Raw genomic sequence first — 18837 nt, 5'->3', positions numbered from 1 at the left:
TTTAGCCAGTATTTAAAACCTCAGAAAAGTACACGAGAGTTCATTTCGACTGTTGCTTTTTTTTTTAAATTTATTCATGAGAACCGAGTAGGCATAATTGAAGAGCTCGGTTCCAAAATCAGCTAAGTACAAAAGATACATTTTGGAGATAAATAAGAAAATCTGGGTCCGTAAGCAGATTTTGAAACTAAATCCCTAAAACTATAGCGTTACACTGTTGCAATTAGCAAGTTTTGAAGCTCAAACACATTTTCGGTGCATGACCAACTGCATTAAATGTCACAATCACGTGTTCACTAAATTTTACCAAAAGGTGTAATTAGCAGATTTTGGAACTCACATCTTCAATTATTGTTACAAATCACTTCTTTATTTTTCTCATTGTATACTTTAGTAATGTTTTAGATTTGGAGAAGACACAAAATGATGAAAGGATAATTATTTTCATTCAACTAAAAGGGTGATCTGCATTTAAAGTTTTTGGCATTATGAAGTATGACTTTACAGTTGGTGTGTTATAGATTTGATATTTAACATGTAAATACCTATTTCAGGTAAATCTACATCTGCACTGTGGACATATACATCAAAACAAGACAATGCATATAACGTGTGTTGTCTAAAGAACCCTCTGCGGCTATGCTGAGCACAGCATATGTATCCTGATTTTTGTGTTGGTTAAAATTACATGTGTATTCAGCAGGAAAAAACAGTGTGTGGCAAGGAAGGTGAAATATACTTGTGCCTTATAAACCACACCAATTGGTGTCGGAGCTGAGATTATGGGATTTACAACAGATGAGCTCCTGAGCAAGTCACATGAATTGCCACAATAGCAGCTGTGACCATATATCAAGCAATTTCACACACACAAGTATATTGCGTTTTGGGACATTTTTTTTTTTTTAAATCTGCTTTTCTTGTGGTAGTTATTCAGTGAGTTGAACACACAGCATCACCAGACACAAGGGTAACCAATGTACAATGGTACATCAGTGCACCTTTAACGTATGTAATGGAATAAGAAAATGTTTTTATTTGACAGATAAAACTCAATACATTGTCAACTGTTTTTCTCATACATATAAAAACAACGGTGAACTGATGGTTCATTTCTGCCTGATGTTATGATGAGCTCTAGCTAACAAAACAGATAATTGGAGATATACTGAATATTGACAAAACATTTACTATTTTTTGGAATTGCTTAAATATCAAAACAAATTGCAAAGCCAACAGCAACATGAGATTTGTTCATAAAACATTGCCCGTTAAATATTGTACCTGGAAGCTGCGAGCCCTGAGGCCTTTTAATTTTATTTTACAGTTTTAATTTACATTTACATCAACAGAGTAATAAATACGTTGTAACCGGCTTATAAAATACGGCCAGTTTTTTGTGTTGGTACTCTAATTAGTCAAACAGCACATTTATCACACAGTAAATATATTGTATTGACAATAATTTAATACGACATCATAAAAAAAATAAATGCCGCCTAATTGTCGAAGGTCAAAAGCCCGTCATAAAGGGTCAATAGCTTTCGGTGCTTACTTGCTTGGATGAGTTCGTGCGATTAAAGGCGCGTCTAAAACCTGTTCTGGACTCTGTTTGGTTTATGCCAGTGTCACTTATATTAACCACGCCTTTTAGGAGTTTTATGTTCCGCTCCTCAGCTTCAAATTATACTTGGATGCAAGTTCTATTCTGGACTCTGTTTGGTTTATGCCAGTGTCAGTTATATTAACCACGCCTTTTAGGAGTTTTCTGTTCCGCTCCTCTGCTTAAAATTATCTTTGGATGCAAATTCTGCCAATCATCATAAACCCGGAAGCCGGTGTGGGTCTGTTGTAAATCTGCCTAGCAACCAGGAAGCCGGATGGGTTTTTTTTTTTTTTTTTTTTTTTTTTTTTTTTGGATGGCCGTTTAAATTTGTATTTCATGTTTACTTACTTATTTTATTTTTCCCTTGAATCTTTAATTTATTTCATTTCTTAAATGTAAGCCTTTGTCTATAATTATCGCTCAAGTACGTATGTACGCCATACATCGCACCTTTAAACCGACTTCGGCCTACGCAGACTACGGCAACACCGAGCTTTCCTGAAGAGCTTTAAGCCCTTGCTAAGATTCTTCCCCGACTGGAAACCAATACTCAACTCGCCGTTCTAATTAGGGAATTTCCGAACGGCGCAGGGGACTTGCATATAAAGGTAACTGTCAATATACAAGTACGCTGTATATATTAGTGAAAATAGATGTTTCAAAAAGCTCAGATAGTGTAACGTATTTAATGATTTGTACTTTATGGCATTTCCGACAAAAGTTATGTTTCTTTTGAAACTTCATTAACGCTGCCAAATGATAGATTTTTTATTTTGATAAAATAAGTTTTATAAAGTTCCTAAAACTTAGAAAAAGTAAATGGGGGTTACAAGTAGTTTGTGTGTATTTTTCTAAATGTGTTTTGAACATATACGCATACCTTATACTCGTGTAATTTCTCCTTATAATAAATAACACTGATAGAACTATTTTCCACATCCGCACTGACAAATAAAAAAAACTGTAGAGCCGAAGGTTTGCCAAGATTAAGAAAAGAAAAAGAAATCGCCACATCTTTATAAATCTCATGAGTTACCTGTATAGGAAGTCCAGCTTAATAGTATTAGTTAAATCCGAACATCTGCACACAATAACTAGCTTAGGAAGCCCTCAGCAATTGCTAATTTCAATTTGTACTTTTATGAATGCTTTTTCTTAAACGGAGCTCAAAGCAATGATGGCCACTCTCTTACAGCTCCACAGTTTTGTTTTGGTAGTTGGCTTTGCTCTGTCCTTAAGGAGTGTACATATTTACCCTGTTTTTAGTGTGGATTTTCTCTGGATACTCTAGTTTCCACAGGCATACGTAGCAGGGTTACTGTTTACTAAAAACTGGCCCATTTTATGTGGATGGATGTGAGCATGGCGTTCCCCATGATGAAGTGGCATTCCATCACTGCTTTGCACCAAAGCTCACAAGCTCCCCATGGTTCTATAATTTAAAAGAAGCTCTGGAACATGAACCAACTGAAAAATGTAGTTCTGGAATCCATATGAAAATCAGGTACACATAATTGGAATTAGTTTATTCATAATTTATGCTCTGGAAAGTTGGTGGTGTTCATCAACTTAAAATAATGTTTTCATTATCAATTTAATCTCAATAATTGTATTTTGCATTCATACATTTTGAACCATTAGTAGCATATGACAGGCTTTTAAGGGCAAAGCAATGTACAATACACACTCAGATACAGTATACAAATTGATCATTTGTAATATATCATGAAACACCAGATATGGAGGAATAATGTTCTTTATAGGTTACAGAGGAAGCTTAGAAGAATAAGTGGCAATCAAAGTTTAACAGCAAGCACAATCAAATGGTGCTCCACAAGTTGAACATGGGTACAATGTAAAAGTACAAAAGAAGAAAAGGTTACAATATAGCATCAAGTAATACATTCTGAGTGAAACTTTCAAAACTTAGTAGTCAGACAGTGCACAGTATTGGTAGTGTCAGTGTTTATTTTGTTATATAGATAGACCTGTTCTCTGTGACTTTTAATAGTTGGTCTTTGGTCTGCATTGGAACTTCACAAAAAAAAGAGAAATCGTGAGGGCCAAATTTACATCTGCAGAGGACTGCATAATAGTTTTTGAGGCAACCGGAAAGACAGTGTAACATAAAAAAAGATTCATGTATCCATTTTCAGAACCAGCTGTTTCAACGTACAGAATCACAGTCAGAGTATCCTCATTAAGTGTAAGACCTAAGTTAGCCTGGAATTGGACAGCAGTGTAAAATGGGACACAATCACATACTCAAACGCTTTCATACCCGTTAAAATATCATGTCATCAATTTACTTTTGCGTGTCTTTAAGATGTGGTAGGTGTACCCAAAGAGAAATCCTACAGACATAAGGCCAGTATGCGAACTATCTGTACAGATATCGATGCGTTTCTTAGCTAAACCAAAGTTCTGAGAGATGTACGTGTTTATAGTGTTGATGAACAACATGGCTTTCCAGAGAATATAAGAAAACTAAAGCTGAAGTGATGAAAGCTAACAGTCTGATTACATTTTTCCTAGTTAATCATTAAAATTTGGTTGTGCAAGGATATTTTGACAATGAAGTACAATAAGTGTTTGCAAAATTTAATTTTAACAGTATCATTAAGTAAAACATTCTCAAAGTGTTGACTGAAAGGAAATTAGGTAATTTGTGTGCATTTCCAGAAAATTTTCATGCGATACTTACATTTTATAATTGAAAGATCATGCCATTTATCTTGCTGTTTCTCTGATTGGCTTATAGGAAATTGTGAATATCTGTCCTATTACCCCTACACTTTTAACAATAAAGGTGGAAGAATGGTTCTACAAAGTGATGCTGTTGGGGAACTATTTTCAGTTCGCAAAAGAATAATCTACATAAAGGTTCCAGAAAGAACCTTTCATTTGGATCTCTATCAGGCTGCATAAACTAAATAACCAAATAGATGGTGACAGATTTGTGAAATACCACTGGGTCAAGATTTTTAAAGGTCCCTTGCTTTTTATGTCCAGTAACAAAGGCTAAGTCTGGGTTTTCTGTTCTGTATGTATTCTGCAAGGTAGCCTACCATACATTAAAGTTATTTTGTTTTTTTTCTCTCAAAGTTTTTCATAGCACAAAGTACCATCTTCTTATGCAGAGAACTCTTTTCAGAATGAAATGGGGGTTGGTCAAGTAATAGTTCTACGAGGAACCATACAACCCCGTAAATAACCATAAAGTGCTATTTAAAAAACTTTATTTTTAAGAGTGTAGTTGCTCGCTCCTTTTATGAAGTTTGCATTCATTCATTCATTCAAAGTGATCTATATTGTTTTTAAGAGCAAGTACACAAATTTGCAACTAAAATACTGCAACTGCAAAGTATTAAACCTTCAAACATCCAAATTACTGAACATAACAAAACCATGCCAGTATAAAGTCCCATTATTATGAGAATTAGATTCGGCTGGTTGATAAAGGAAGGAGAGGATGACATAAACTCCAATAGACTGCATTTTTGGAGAAAACAAACTTCGGTATTTCTACTGTTGTTTACAGCAAAATGAAGTTTATTGAATTAGGCCCACTGCCACCCCATGTTGTGAATTTTATATAGATTTTTTTATATTAATTAACATGTCTAAATTGGCCCAATGTCCAGGTGCAGAAGTATGCCTTGTGATGAACTTTAGTTCTACCCTTGTGTTTAGTGGTTCCAGGGATCCTGTAATTTACAAATAGTTTTAATAAAATGCATGACTGCTTTGTAGTACACTCTGTGGTAAATATTATCTACTACATGACAACCCTAAATGCTCTAAATCCTTTCCTGTTTATCGTCCATGTAGAAAAAAAAATATCAGATAATGGCAGTGTTTTTTTATAACGTGAAGCTACATAAACACTGTCTAATGAGTTTGCAAAGTTCAAAATCATCTAATATAGCTTGCATTTTAATTTTTTTTTTTTTTTTTTTTTTAACCAATTGAAGTATATTTTCTTTATGTAAGTTACAGGCATTTGTGAATACTACATAAAATCAAATTACAAGTAATTTTAAAAGAAATATTGTACTGTACCTGACATTTTTCTTTACACTATAAAAAAGTAATCGGTGGAGGTCTGCTGTTTACTCAGGCTGGTCAGTGTCTTACCTTTACACTTTTGCACAAGCAGGTCTTTAGATATTCAAAACAACTAAACCTTCCATTACCGGTTTTCTACAAAAATTATGGAAATGTATGTTAGTGAAGATTTTCTTAGTGAACTACATAGTTAAATTTAGGGTTCAAGTGGTTGCCTGTTTTAGTCACTGGTGAATCAAATGCTTTATGAGATACTTTAATAGTTATTTCATTTTTAGAATTCTGTATAAAAACTAAATCTGTAAACCTAGTACTGTATTTCATATTACTGGTCAAAATTTCATTAACTGGTTGAAGATGGATTGATGATTTCAAATATATGTAAATTAAACTTTTGATTGAGCCATTTGACTTTTGTTGAGAAAGTTGAGCTAATTTTTATTATATATGCTGATGCATACTATGATTTTTGATAGTGTATTTTCTTTGAGAAGCCATATAAATTTCAAGCTGATAACTGTCTGCACGATAGCAGTAAATATGATATGCTGGCTGCCTTATATTATGCTTTCCTTTAAATGTTTTGCAAGGGACATCAGAAACTATTTAGTGCTGCCAACTAACAATTTATAAAGAGAAATCCGTTTAATGAATCTGAGTTTAGATGATGAGGCCTTTAACAGCTTGCCTTCATTCTCCATGTTAAGACATGGCTGTTGATCTGAGATATGAGTTTTATATAGAGTGAATGTGTTGCCTATGTATCAATGTACTCTTCATAAAGTTTGTATTTGTCTGAGCTTGTGTTTGTATATCTTTGTTCTATGTCCAGTTGGAATGTTCTATAAGAGATATGTGACATACTCCTCACCCTAAAACTCTAATTTCTACAGCTGAGTCTATTCAGTCAATTTGCACACATATAAAATTGAACAACCTGAATGGCATAGCTACATCTATTGTACCTGTCCTTTTGCAACAATCTGCACAGTTCACTTGTCTCTTTTCATTTGAAAGTCCCTCTTGTTTAGAGAATGCTGAATACTGCTTCAGTTCAAATTGGAAAATGTTCCTTGACAATAACTTACTTATTACGCTCTTGCCTAAATAGTCCATTGATTAAAAACAGCTTAACTCGAGCACTTTCATACAACATACCAGTGCTGATGGCATCAGTTTTGCTTTGCTGTTGGCATTTGCTTAGCTTCATATGTCAGGCCAGGCTTAATCAATTTATCTCAATTTCAGCTGCCCCAGTGGGAAAGTACAGATATACTAATAAACAAATCTAATTTTTGAAGCTTGTTAGGACTCCTATATTATTAATTATGAAGCGAGACTGCTATGCACAACCCATCTAATGGAATAGCCAGGTTGATTCTTTCTGATCTTTTATAGCATTATGAACATGGGGTTGATGCACCCAGTGGGCAGTGTGTTTTCATGTTTCAGGGCACAAGTATAAAACTTCTGAGTGAGCCTAAAAATGATTTGTTTTTAGAGAGCAGCCATTGAAATGTGAAGTTAGACTTCTGGGTTCTCCCCCCCTCCCATATATATATATATATATATATATATATATATATATATATATATATATATATATATATATATATATATATATATATATATACACATCCATCCATCCATTGTCCAACCCGCTGAATCCGAACACAGGGTCTCGGGGGGTCTGCTGGAGCCAATCCCACCCAACACAGGGCACAAGGCAAGGAACCAATCCTGGGCAGGGTGCCAACCCACCGCAGGACACACACAAACACACCCACACACCAAGGCCAATTTAGAATCGCCAAACCACCTAACCTGCATGTCTTTGGACTGTGGGAGGAAACCGGAGCGCCCGGAGGAAACCCACGCAGACACGGGGAGAACATGCAAACTCCACGCAGGGAGGACCCGGGAAGCGAACCCAGGTCCCCAGATCTCCCAGCTGCGAGGCAGCAGCACTACCCACTGCGCCACCGTGCCGCCTTATATATACACATATACATATATATATATATATATGTATATATATATATACATAATGACATCTGACTAATTTTATTTGGCTATTTCCTCTTACATTGTTTGTTTTGAACTAATTATCTAAAGGGATGATTCTCCAGGGAAAGTAGCATTACAGACTTGTACAAACGCATGCAGTGACTACAATCAAGGATAAGTGGTTTTTGCTGTTATGTTGTGGTCTAGATTGGTTGTCCATTATCTGTGTACTGAGTTTTAATATGTGACATAGACATACCATAAAGTTTACTTGTGCAAAAGGAGTGTTCATTTGATTTAAAAGTTTAATGACACTGTGTGGAGTAAAGCACTTGAGTTCAAGACAAAAACATTTGTTTTCGCATCAACATATTATTTTGCAAATGCTAGGCTTTATTTTCACAGGTGGGGCTAAGTTGTGTGTTAAGTACATTTGGCTTAGGTGGTTTTAACTTGTTGAAGAAAAAGTAGAGAGTGACTAGCGGAGGTAGCTTCATAATGATGAAAAAACAGTAGCAGATAACGAGTCACTCATATATAAATAACCAAAGATGCAGGAGGATAGAAAATTAGGGAGGCCAACCTGAGTAAACTGAGATGAAAACCCTACTGTAGTGTTACTGAAGTCACAATTATGAATGCAGGCACAATTCTTCGCAAACATTAATTGTTAAAGCCATTTTCATGTTAAATATTATCACATGACCATAAAGTGAACTAAGCATTTTCAAATGAATATTTTTTGTATTCTTGTATATAAATTAATCAAAATCTGTACAAGTAAAGACAAAGGATGCTTAATTTATAATTTGCTAGTTTGTTTTCTTGTGTTTTTAGATAAATATGGTGTATTATTTGGTTGCCATATTTTGTAGATAAGAATGGGTCCTTCTGTTATTATTTATTTTTAATTGCATTTAGTCAATTAAACAATTGTTTACCTTTTACTTAGTGTTGGAGTGATAAGGATCAGTTTCTAAGACTTTTACTTAGTGTTGGAGTGATAAGGATCAGTTTCTAAGATTGTGAAATTATCTCCTCTGAGGCAAATTTTAACTTTACATGTGCTAGATTTTACTGTACTTGCCTCCATGACGTGCACGTTTTGTGAATACGTGCATTCTACCTGTTATATACATGCATATATAACACAAACACAGCATATGTATACTGTACAGTATATGTATGTTATCCTCTTTTAGTGGTTATTGCCCCGCCCTGCGTCGACTCTGGGCCCGCCTCTAGTCTCCGCACTTAGTGCGCATGCCTCGCGCTGTGACGCCGCGCTTCCATGTGTGTGAAGCGCATTATTTGGCAGCCGGAGCAGCAGCGGGGAGGATTGAGAAGGGGGGTATCCCCGGGATTTTACTCGCGCGTGTTGAAATATTACAGAATCTATAGTCCCGTTTGACACAGAAGAACGCCGGTAAGGACGGATATTATTCGTCCAAGTCCCCGAGAAGAACACAAGCGGGACAGAACAGCAGCCGGCTCCACTCCGTAAGTTACAAAGTAGATAAACTTTTTTGGGAAAAGTAGGGAAATGTGTGCATATATTTATGTGTATATATATATAAAGAGAAAAATTGTGCGTGATAAAGACGCCGGAGATTATACGAAAGGGCAGAGAGCACCAAGTATTTGCAGCTCCGTTGTGTGTGGTGCTAAATCCGGGATGAAGCCACCGCTCGCTCTTTCATCTATCTCACCACCACAACCCCCCCCCCCCCCCTTCGAGAGAGCTAGAGCGAGGGGACTCGGGGGCGGTGGGACAGGTCCGGTAAAAGGAAGTCTCGAGAGGGCCGCCTGCCTCGCGCCGTGGCGCGTGAGTAAGTGACTGGTATGTGTGGTAGCGAACAGGGGGGTGAGGGGGTGCCTGTCGGAACCAGGGAATACGGCGTGCTAGGCGGTATTCGTCGAACCCTGGGCAGGGCAGGTGAGACGTCCTCCCGAACTCAAAGAAAAGATGATCGAGAATGGTCTTCGCGGGCTCGAGAGGCAGTTTCGAAAATAAAGCGGGATATGATTTTGGACCAAGGCCGAGCGGAAAGTGTTCATCGATTGAAGGAGGTTCGGGCAACCAAGTTTGTGCGGCCGGCTTGCGTTTGGGTTGAAACGTATTGCATTGTAAATAAGTCTGAAGCGTCCATCGCACAATAATGAGGCCGTGCTTGCGGGCCCGGGGTCTATGTGGAAGGAATACTTCGTTCGTTTACGTTACTAGGAACCGACGAAGGTGCAAATAATGAGCCCCAGGTTCCCAGCATAAAGTCACATACATTCGTGGTTAAAAGGGGAAGGGGGGTTAATCCGCTGGTTGGTTGAGATTTTTTATTTTTGGTACCGTACGGGTTTGTCAAGAGTTACATTTTGTGTAGAAAGCAGCGCAGTTTTCATCCTGAAATTTAACCCTAACCCCTTCACCCCCGTATTTCTTAGGACAGGAGCTTTTTTTGAGGAGGGGGGGTCGGATTCGCATTTCAAAAGGCGCGATGAGAAGAGTGAGCTTCTTTGGGGGTCTATTTTGTATAATGGGGTCTGACGTGCGGTGTAATGGTGGCTGTGGTGTGGAGGTGGTTTGGCCTGCAACCCCCCCCCCCCCCTTTTCGTGGCACTTCAACCGGACTGGTAGTCCCGACTGTGTCTCCCTGTCACAATAAGAGTCTCTTCCTTCCTTAACCTCCCAGAGCGACAGGCGGCCCCCTGCTCTCTTCCTTTTCATCTTAAAGGGACAGGCGACCCCGGTTAGCTTGTGCCCCCATGGCAGCCATGGAGCCTTTGGATGATGTGCGTCCGGATTACAGACGACTTGTTTTACTTGTTACTCTGACCGCTCCGGCTCTCCTCGTCGCCATGATTTTTTTTTTAATTTGGCCTTAATAAGGAAGCTCATTCACTTGACCTCCCAAGAGTTGTTACTGCAATAATGTCACCTGTCGTTTTTTTTCCATTTTACTTCTCTGATATACTTAAGATACTCTCAATAATTTAAGGATAGACTTGCTCTTATTGGTCTTTGTCATGGCGTCTGTGTGTTGTATAAGGAAGTAATCTCCAAGGAGAATGGGTAGATGTGAAAGCTAATTAGCTGTCCTGTGTAACCCGTTTCTTTCTTTTTTTTCCCAACAGTCTAATCATCATATTCAAAAATGTACAGGAAAGTTCATTATAATTTACTGGTACCTCCTTCCAAATAAGTATATTTTGATGCACTAAATTTTCTCACATTGACACATTATTGAATATGTTCAGTGGTTGGAAACGTCCAAATTAGATTTAACCAGCAAGTCATCAGATGAGTGCAGCCATTTGCATCTCTCATTATCCTTGGAGCTGAACAGTGTGAGAGAACCTGCTCTTTATGGATCACCATCCATTATTTGCATACCAAAACACTTTTTCTGGTGACCTGCATTAAATATAGTTTAAAATAGGGGAACCAGTTACATATGCATTTATACATGCTGTCAGTCTTGAGACTATTGTGCAGCAGATTAAAAAAAAAAAAAAAGCTTTGGAGGTTGGGATCACACCAGGCTTAAATCAAATATAAGATGAGTTTAGTCTAATCCTTCTTGGTCAGCTGTCAGAGAAGGAGGAAAAGGGGGGGAACTTAAATGGTGGGATCTTCAAAATGCAAAATGGCACGTAATCTATCCACTGTTGAAAGTAGTTAATGGCACTGTTACTTATACTTGGATGAGTAGGTTTTCTAAGTGTGTGGTGTTGAACACATTAGCTGTTTGTGCTTTAACAATAGAGGTCTGGTATTTTGTTTGCAAAGTTAGGTGTTGTTGGTAAATGAGTGGATTGCCCAATGCTTTATAGTACTATAGTAGATGTCAGTTTTCTGGCAAAACTGTTTTACAATTTGGGAGTGATTAGGAATGAAGAATGATTGTTCTGCTGAATAATGGCTCAGTTCTTTGTGGTGCAGGGATGTCACATGGGACAGTGTGTGCTAAGCAACCAGACAGGGCCGCAGTGACCAAGGACCCAAGGGAAGGTGGTTCATGAAGTGCCTGTTAGAAAAAAACATCATGCACCTGGAATTAGGACAGCTGCCCTTGCCTGCCCTCTGGGCATATGTGAAATGTAATGCATGACTTTGGTTTGCTGGTGCAGAAAGGGTAGTCTTTTACGGGGGATAACAACTCACAGCCTTGTTTATTTGATATTTAATATTTTCATTCTGTTTTCCTACAAACACATAGATTTGCTTTTTTGGTTAGTTGGTGACTGCCTGGTGCAGATGGGCTCAGTTGTATGTCCTGCAATGAACTGGAGCCCCATCCAGGCTTATTTCTAGCATTTTCATCCTCTCATCTTGTCAGGATAGAGACTTATCTTACTCCTGTTATGTAGGTAAAACTGGCAAAATCATGGTAAATGCAGAATTTTTCAGCTCTGCACACAGTTTCATGTTTCTCATTTTAAGAACTGTATAGACTACACGTTCATTGTGTCCAATTTCATCATCCTGGGTATGACGTTAACCTGCAAACAGGTCCTCCAACTTGCAGGGAAATCTCGGGGGTTGGTTGCAGGATTGGTACTCAAGCCACTGTTAAAAACCTTACACTTTTCCAGTAGTGTGCTGAGCTGTCACCTATTGCACGGCTGCACTTGAGTTCCAATCCTGGGGCTTTGTTGTGTAGTGGATGTGGCAACGCGCTGCAATAACCCCTCCTCACCGATACAGGGAGAAACACTGACATTCTGAAAAGGTGGGTGAGTAGGCAGAGGTGATGTTTTGTACTCCAGAAGAATATGTACTGTATCCCATCTCTTCTGCTTGTATATGTTCATTCATGCTGATAGTGTGTCCACGTTCTACTTATCTTTCATGCTCTGGAAGGTATACATGACCCAGAAGTCTTCATCACTGAAGTACAGGAAGGCAGTGCTACATGCGTAAGAAACAGATTATTGGATTAGGAAATGGTGACTTATGGTAATGTTGATTAAAGATGCTAAGTTAATAGAATTGTCTTAAATGTTTTTAAATACTGCTTGATGAAAACCTCCAGGATCATGGAGGAGAGGTTTAGGTATTGTAAATTTCTGTGGTTGGATTTTGGAGGTTGCTAATAAACAGCTAGGTTAAAGCATTTTTTGAATTTTTTTTTTATTTTTTTGGTCTTTCATGAATTGATCAGATGCTACGGCTAAAATAAACTTTAGTATTCTGAACACTCAATTTCTGAACTTTTCCACAGCAATTTAGATTTCAGTCCTCAATTTTTCCCTGTTTATATGCTGTGTTCATGTGCTGACGGAATATTTAGAGCTTTGAGCTGTGACGTTTCACTTTCCCACTTCAGTGTGTTTATGTAGGTTTCCAGTCAAACTGTTCAGAACAAGGCAAGATTGCTGTTTTAATTAATCTGCATAAAAAAGCAATTTAATGATAAATGCCATTTTTTGTGGAGATAAGGTAAAATAAATTTATTAACTACTGTATGTAGTCACTTTGGTCCAAATGCATTTAGACCAAATAATGGCATTTTAGGCTGACCAGGATATGTTAAACAAATAAGGTGAAAGGTCAGTGTTGCATCACAACTCTTTAACAATTTGGGTACGTTGGTTTTGTCTGAATTTGTCTAACTTGTATTTCCAAAGTGGTATCTCGTCCACATGGTATTTCCAATTCAACAGCTGAAATTGCCGTCTGTCCGAGAGCATGTCAATGCAGCAATAGGCACTTGGGTAGTGAGAGGGGTGAGGATACATTGCATAACTTGACTGTCCCTCACCAATCCTAACTTTAGTTTGAGTGACTGGTCTATGTTGGTTTATGCCCTATTGTGTAGTAATGTATGTCTACTCATTTGTGTTAAGCCTCCAGAGTAGTGCTGGGCGATATGACCAAAATTCTATATCACAGTATTTTTCAAAATTATACCGGTTTCACAGTATTGGACAGTATTATTTTCCCATGTATGAGTGGACGTTAACCACATTTTCCACTGCAATTACTGGCTAAGAATAACCTATTCCACTGTCACGAGAACTGTACATTGTACAAAAAAAAAAAAACATTTTTAATGTGCACACAAGTATTAAATACAGGTTTGCATGGCCCCGTAAAGTGATAGTTTTCAAGGAGGTGGCACTAATGAAGAGAAGGAATCACATTGCATGACAGATGCAGTCAAAATATACAGCCTTTTTATTGAACAATGTTTGCAGACAACTTAAACTAAAATTTTGACAACATATTTTCAACCATTCAAAGAGGCATTTAGATTTAGTAAAATATCCAGAGGTGCTTGTCAAAAGTTGTATTGCACTGAATATGTCTTAGAAAAGGAATAAATAGCAAATATTTTTTGTAAACCAACTACACTTTGTTAACGTTAACAATCTCTGTCCACTGGCATGTTAAAGTGACTTTTTAAACAACTTTACCATCATTAAACTGCATGATATTTAAACTAATAATTAATAACAATAAAATAAATAGTGCAACTTCGAGTAGCAACTTCCAAGCCCAGGTGCATTACACAGTATTCACCAAATAAAAATAAAATAAAACAAGTTCAACTTGGTGATGACATCTTTACCAACTGAAATATCATTAAGGCAAACTGCATTAATATGGACCTTGCTTCAAGCTAAGCTATATACATAAATAATAAAACTGCAATTTGCATTTATAATGCTATTTGTGGTGTAGCCCTACGGAATCAGATTAGGGCCATGGTGAAGAAAAAAAAAATACAGACACAGTGAAGGAAAAAAAAAAAACTATGTTGAGATTAAAGTTGATAGTTCCACTTTATTCTCATAGTTTATTTTGTCATTAAAGTAGAATGTCATAAACTAAACTTCATCCTAAAATCAATGTTTAATTCACTAGATTTTCTCAAACCCCGTCATAAGTTATGTCGCACATTAAATGCTTTGTGTTGTGTTCCCCAACCTAGTTGTGAATCACTATGCTCTTTTTAAACTGACTTCCTCTTGCTTATTCTCGTCATAAGTGTCGAGAATAAAGTCAACATGTCGTCGCACTATTACACAGTATTGAAAAAAATACAACTTGGCTTGCAGTATTATCCAGTAGTATAGAAACAGTATTCACACATTTGAACATAATGGTCCACATCCGACCTTTTAAATCCAAAGTATCCCCAGACAACAGACATGACTCCTTTTTCCAGCAAAAGTTCTTCTGTGTCATCATGTTCAAGTTTATCATCTGCTACAGCTTCAGTTTCAGAATGTTGTCTGTCCATTTTCACCGCTCAATACCTCCACTAACGCATGTACTCTGTTGTATGCTTGTTTAGCGGTATAGCAGTGAAAAAGAGCCCCCGCGCAACACCTCCACTAACGCGTGTTCTCCATTGTATGTGTTTAGCGGTGTAGCAGTGAAAAAGGTCCCCCTTAAACAGTTTCCTGCTGTGCCATGTTCTGAACGTTGTTTAGGCAATTTAAACCGGTGTTGCGGTATAAGAAAAATCCATATCATAACAAAAAACGCTTTTCGGTATGAACCGGTATACCGCCCAGCACTACTCCAGAGAGAATTACATCACTGTACTCTTGTATGTTTCATCAAGACAGCTTTATTAACTGTGTAGTATGAAATATTTTGTTTGTATTTTCTGAGAATAAGTTGATATTTCGGGTGTGCTAGCATCTTATTTTTGTTGGAAAGATATTTCTGAGTTTTGTAAGGTCATATTTATCGTAGTCAGTAATTAATTTAAGGTATTTTAAGCTTTGCTGGTGGGGATTTCTTAGTTCTGCCATCACTTGCTTATTTAAGGTTTCTTGTCAATATGTACATACTATTTATATGCTTAAGACTAAGATTTCTTATCAGTATTTAAAAATACAATGGATAATCGTGTGTACAGCCTCTGCAATAGGCTGCTCATAAAGTAGTTAGGGAAGGATGTGGCAGTCTGTCAGCTCTGAAAGAGACAAGTTCATGTAGGTTTAATCTGTTCCATTGAAAATACATTTTAAGGAAATCTGGTTTAAAACTTGGTTTAATTTCTTCTTTTAATTAAAAGATTAAACAAATTAAAGCTTTATTGCTCATTTTTGCACATGTGTACATTTAACTTGACGCACTTATAAGATGATACCTGAAAGTAAAGGCAGATTGAGTCCTTTCTTAGATACATATTAAGATGCCCTTTCATGGAAACCCTGACCTAGTACATCTTTTTGGGCTAAATGCATTACATATTAGGACTTGGCCATATTTAAGTTTTTTGATTTGTCAAAGCTTGACCACTTTTTATCATAGTTACTCTCAAATTTCTGTAATGGTAGTAAGGTGATTATGAAAACTTTAAAAATTAAGAATTTAATTATCTAATATCTAAATGTTTGTGTGCTGCCATTCCAGATATAACTGAAACATGTTTGTGAAAAGTTGTTCATGAATCATCAGAATTAGAATCCAAATCAGATTTTTTTGGCCAAGTATGCACACAAGGATTTTGACTCCTGTTTTGGTGACTCTCCAATTATAAGTCACATAATCGACATGCACAAAACAGTTAATCGCATACCTGGGAAAAAAAAAAGAAAATGTATGTGTATATAATATGCATAAAGTGCAGAGTGCAACTTAGTTCGAGAAATGCTGAAGTAAACGGGGGGGGGGAGGAGGGAATCAAGTGTTCACGTTATGTGAAAAGTATTGCAAGCCCCTGTGGAGATTAAACTACACCTTTATGAGCTTGACGGCCTGTGAGGGGAAAAAACTGTTCTTATATCTTGTTTGTTTTGGCATATATTAATCTGTAGCACCTGGACGATGGAAGAAGTTCCAAAAGGTTGTGGCCTCGGTGTGAGGGGACAGTAATGATTTTCCTAGCCCCTTTTTAATTACTCTGGAATAATGGTGGTTAGGTACCTTTTTGTGTTCAGGCCAAAAATGTCTTTTGACCCCAGTGTGACCAGGTTATGTAGGGTAAATGCAGGTACATAGCATAGACCAGGGACACATTGTCCTGGAGGTCAGTAGAGGCTGGGCTGCAGGTTTTTATTCCAACCAGTTTTATAATTGGAAGACAGGCATTACAGATAATGAGGGTTGGTATTTATTCATATGGCTTGTCATTGCTTTCATTCTTTAAAATATGTTTTTTCTTTTCTGGGTACTGTTTCTATATTGTGGTCTTTTGCTCATGTATTTCAAAGCAATGCAATAAACACGGTTTTAAATGGAATTATGTTGGCTGTGCAGCTTGGGTTTGCTTTGTCATTTGCACATCATTCAATCAATTAAAACCTAAATGCAGCAGTTTACAACTAAAATAGGCAGGTTTTTTGAATTGTAACAAGTTTACTAAAACTAAGCCCTTTAAGTATTTAAAGTGAACAGCCGCAGCTTCGGTGGTCCTGCAGGACCATAACATACTTCAGGTGTAGGCCATGAGTTGGACTTTATATAAAAAGAAAGAAAAGGTCTTTACGTGCACTAAAGTGTATGTTTTAAAGTAAGTAAACTGATCTTTCACTTTCAGTATTGCTCATAAAATTTAACCATTTAGTTCTATGCTATCGCTCCCAAAAATGAGAAGTAACCTGAAGTGCCAAGTGGGAAAGGAGTTGTAAAATTTGAATTTTTTTTTTATTATTCTCATTCTGAGTAAATATGCATTTTCCTTGGAGCTTTGAGTCCTCTCTTGATGAAGCAGTTTTTCCCCATTTTGTAAAATGTGAGTAGATTAAAAGGTCTGGTTGTCAGTGAGTGAGAGCTGCTCTTAAACACGCTATGACTGCTCTGTTATCGTACCCTTTCCCCATTCAACTGTGTTAAAAAAAAAAAAAAAAAAAAAAAGAGTTTTTTTTATGGTAATTCTGCAATCAATAGGGCGGTATTTTAATCATTAATGGATCCAAGTGCCATTTTTAGTGTATTTGTACTTTTAGGAAAATGGATGTTCCTCCTTCAGAACTTATTTATTCTTTTCGAATCCACTGAACTTATCTGCTCTCTTTGTACCTGTTTTCAGAAGTATAAGGATTGGTCATTACTGAAAGACAAGTATCCCATCTTACATTTCCCACTCTTCTATTAGTTGTGCTTTGCAAACAAGCACATTTTCAACATATCATGACAGCAGCTCCCCACCCCCACTTTGGAAATGCAGTAAACAGGAAGTCTGTGTCCTGCAACAGCTCCGGTGTGTCGGGCAAAGCCTCTCTGACAAAGGCGGCCACATAGAGCTGGCTATTGCCACTTTATTATTTATTTATTATTTATTGCCTGAATGTGTTGACATCCTGTCAGGTAGAGTAGTTGCTGAAAGGACCATAGAGTTGGGTGTCCAGTGATACTGTGAATAAACCTTTCTTGCCCTTAGGGTTCATGTTGCCCTTTTTGATGCTGGATTCTGTTGTTTATATCAGGTGTTTGAAAGATTGTGCCTACTGTGAATGTTTTTAGATAACACCCTGTGCTTATAACTTATAAGTAGCTTATTCATAAGTGGCAGAAATGATCAAAGAAGTGGTTTTCCATTGATTAGAGGATAACTGAGACCCTTACTCTTTTGAAATTTTACTGTGGTTAAATTCTCAGGCACCCATTTAATAAGGTTGCTTATGTTTGGTGTAGATGTAGCTTATCCATAATGGACCATTTAATTTTTTGCTAGTGACAGTCAGTGCCAAGGCTGCTTTAACCAAGCAATGAATAGTAAAATGCCACAATTGGCTTGTTCTTTCATAAGTGTAATCATTGGAAATCTTGCTTCCTTTCATTTTGATGTTCTAGTTTTTGTCCCATGTCTGTGTCTGGTAGAGTATTTGACTCTACTTTCATAGATCACCTTGTACTCGTATTTGGAATGTTATTAAAATTCAGAATTTTGTATCAGTACCAGCTTTGGGCTTCATTACTATTTCTAAAACGAGTAACTCCAGAATTCCCCTATCTGTCTTAAGCTTCCTTGGTATGCCATACACTGCTCCACTTCTGTCTTCACTGTGTGTTAAAGCAGTCAGGTGTTCCATGGTACTGAAAATACTGGAATGATAGTTCTATACCACTTTTTTTTGTACTTTTTTTAGTACTGGGATACAGCACAACCCTACTGTGTACAGATGTACAACATGAGAAAACAATTTGACAAGAAAATGCTTTTTAGGCTGTAGCTTGTTTATTTCTGCTCCATTAT

At 37.2% G+C, this 18837-nt stretch overlaps 2 protein-coding genes across 10 annotated transcripts in view; one reads left to right on the top strand and one right to left on the bottom strand.

Annotated features, from left to right (window-relative positions):
* Positions 1–18837, bottom strand: part of armc6 (armadillo repeat containing 6) — a 494113-nt gene that overhangs the window by 81608 nt on the left and 393668 nt on the right. The window lies entirely within an intron of this gene.
* Positions 1910–18837, top strand: part of gatad2ab (GATA zinc finger domain containing 2Ab) — a 68019-nt gene continuing 51091 nt past the window's right edge. For 3 of the 9 annotated variants that reach the window (XM_051934645.1, XM_051934643.1, XM_051934644.1), the window contains exon 1: positions 9421–9510. Coding sequence is in view for 1 of the 9 variants with exons in the window: in XM_051934646.1 (XP_051790606.1) it covers positions 9524–9617 (94 nt within the window). In the remaining 8 variants the exon portion in view is untranslated. Of the gene's footprint in view, positions 2215–8972; positions 9182–9388; positions 9618–18837 lie in introns of those variants that run through there. The other 6 variants (XM_051934647.1, XM_051934648.1, XM_051934649.1 and 3 more) reach the window with 6 other exon arrangements.

The sequence above is a fragment of the Erpetoichthys calabaricus genome, chromosome 12 (assembly GCF_900747795.2).
Source record: "Erpetoichthys calabaricus chromosome 12, fErpCal1.3, whole genome shotgun sequence".
Taxonomy (NCBI): Eukaryota; Metazoa; Chordata; class Cladistia; order Polypteriformes; family Polypteridae; genus Erpetoichthys; species Erpetoichthys calabaricus.
Note: the sequence above shows the minus strand (reverse complement) of the source record. Positions and strands in the feature narration are given on the sequence as shown.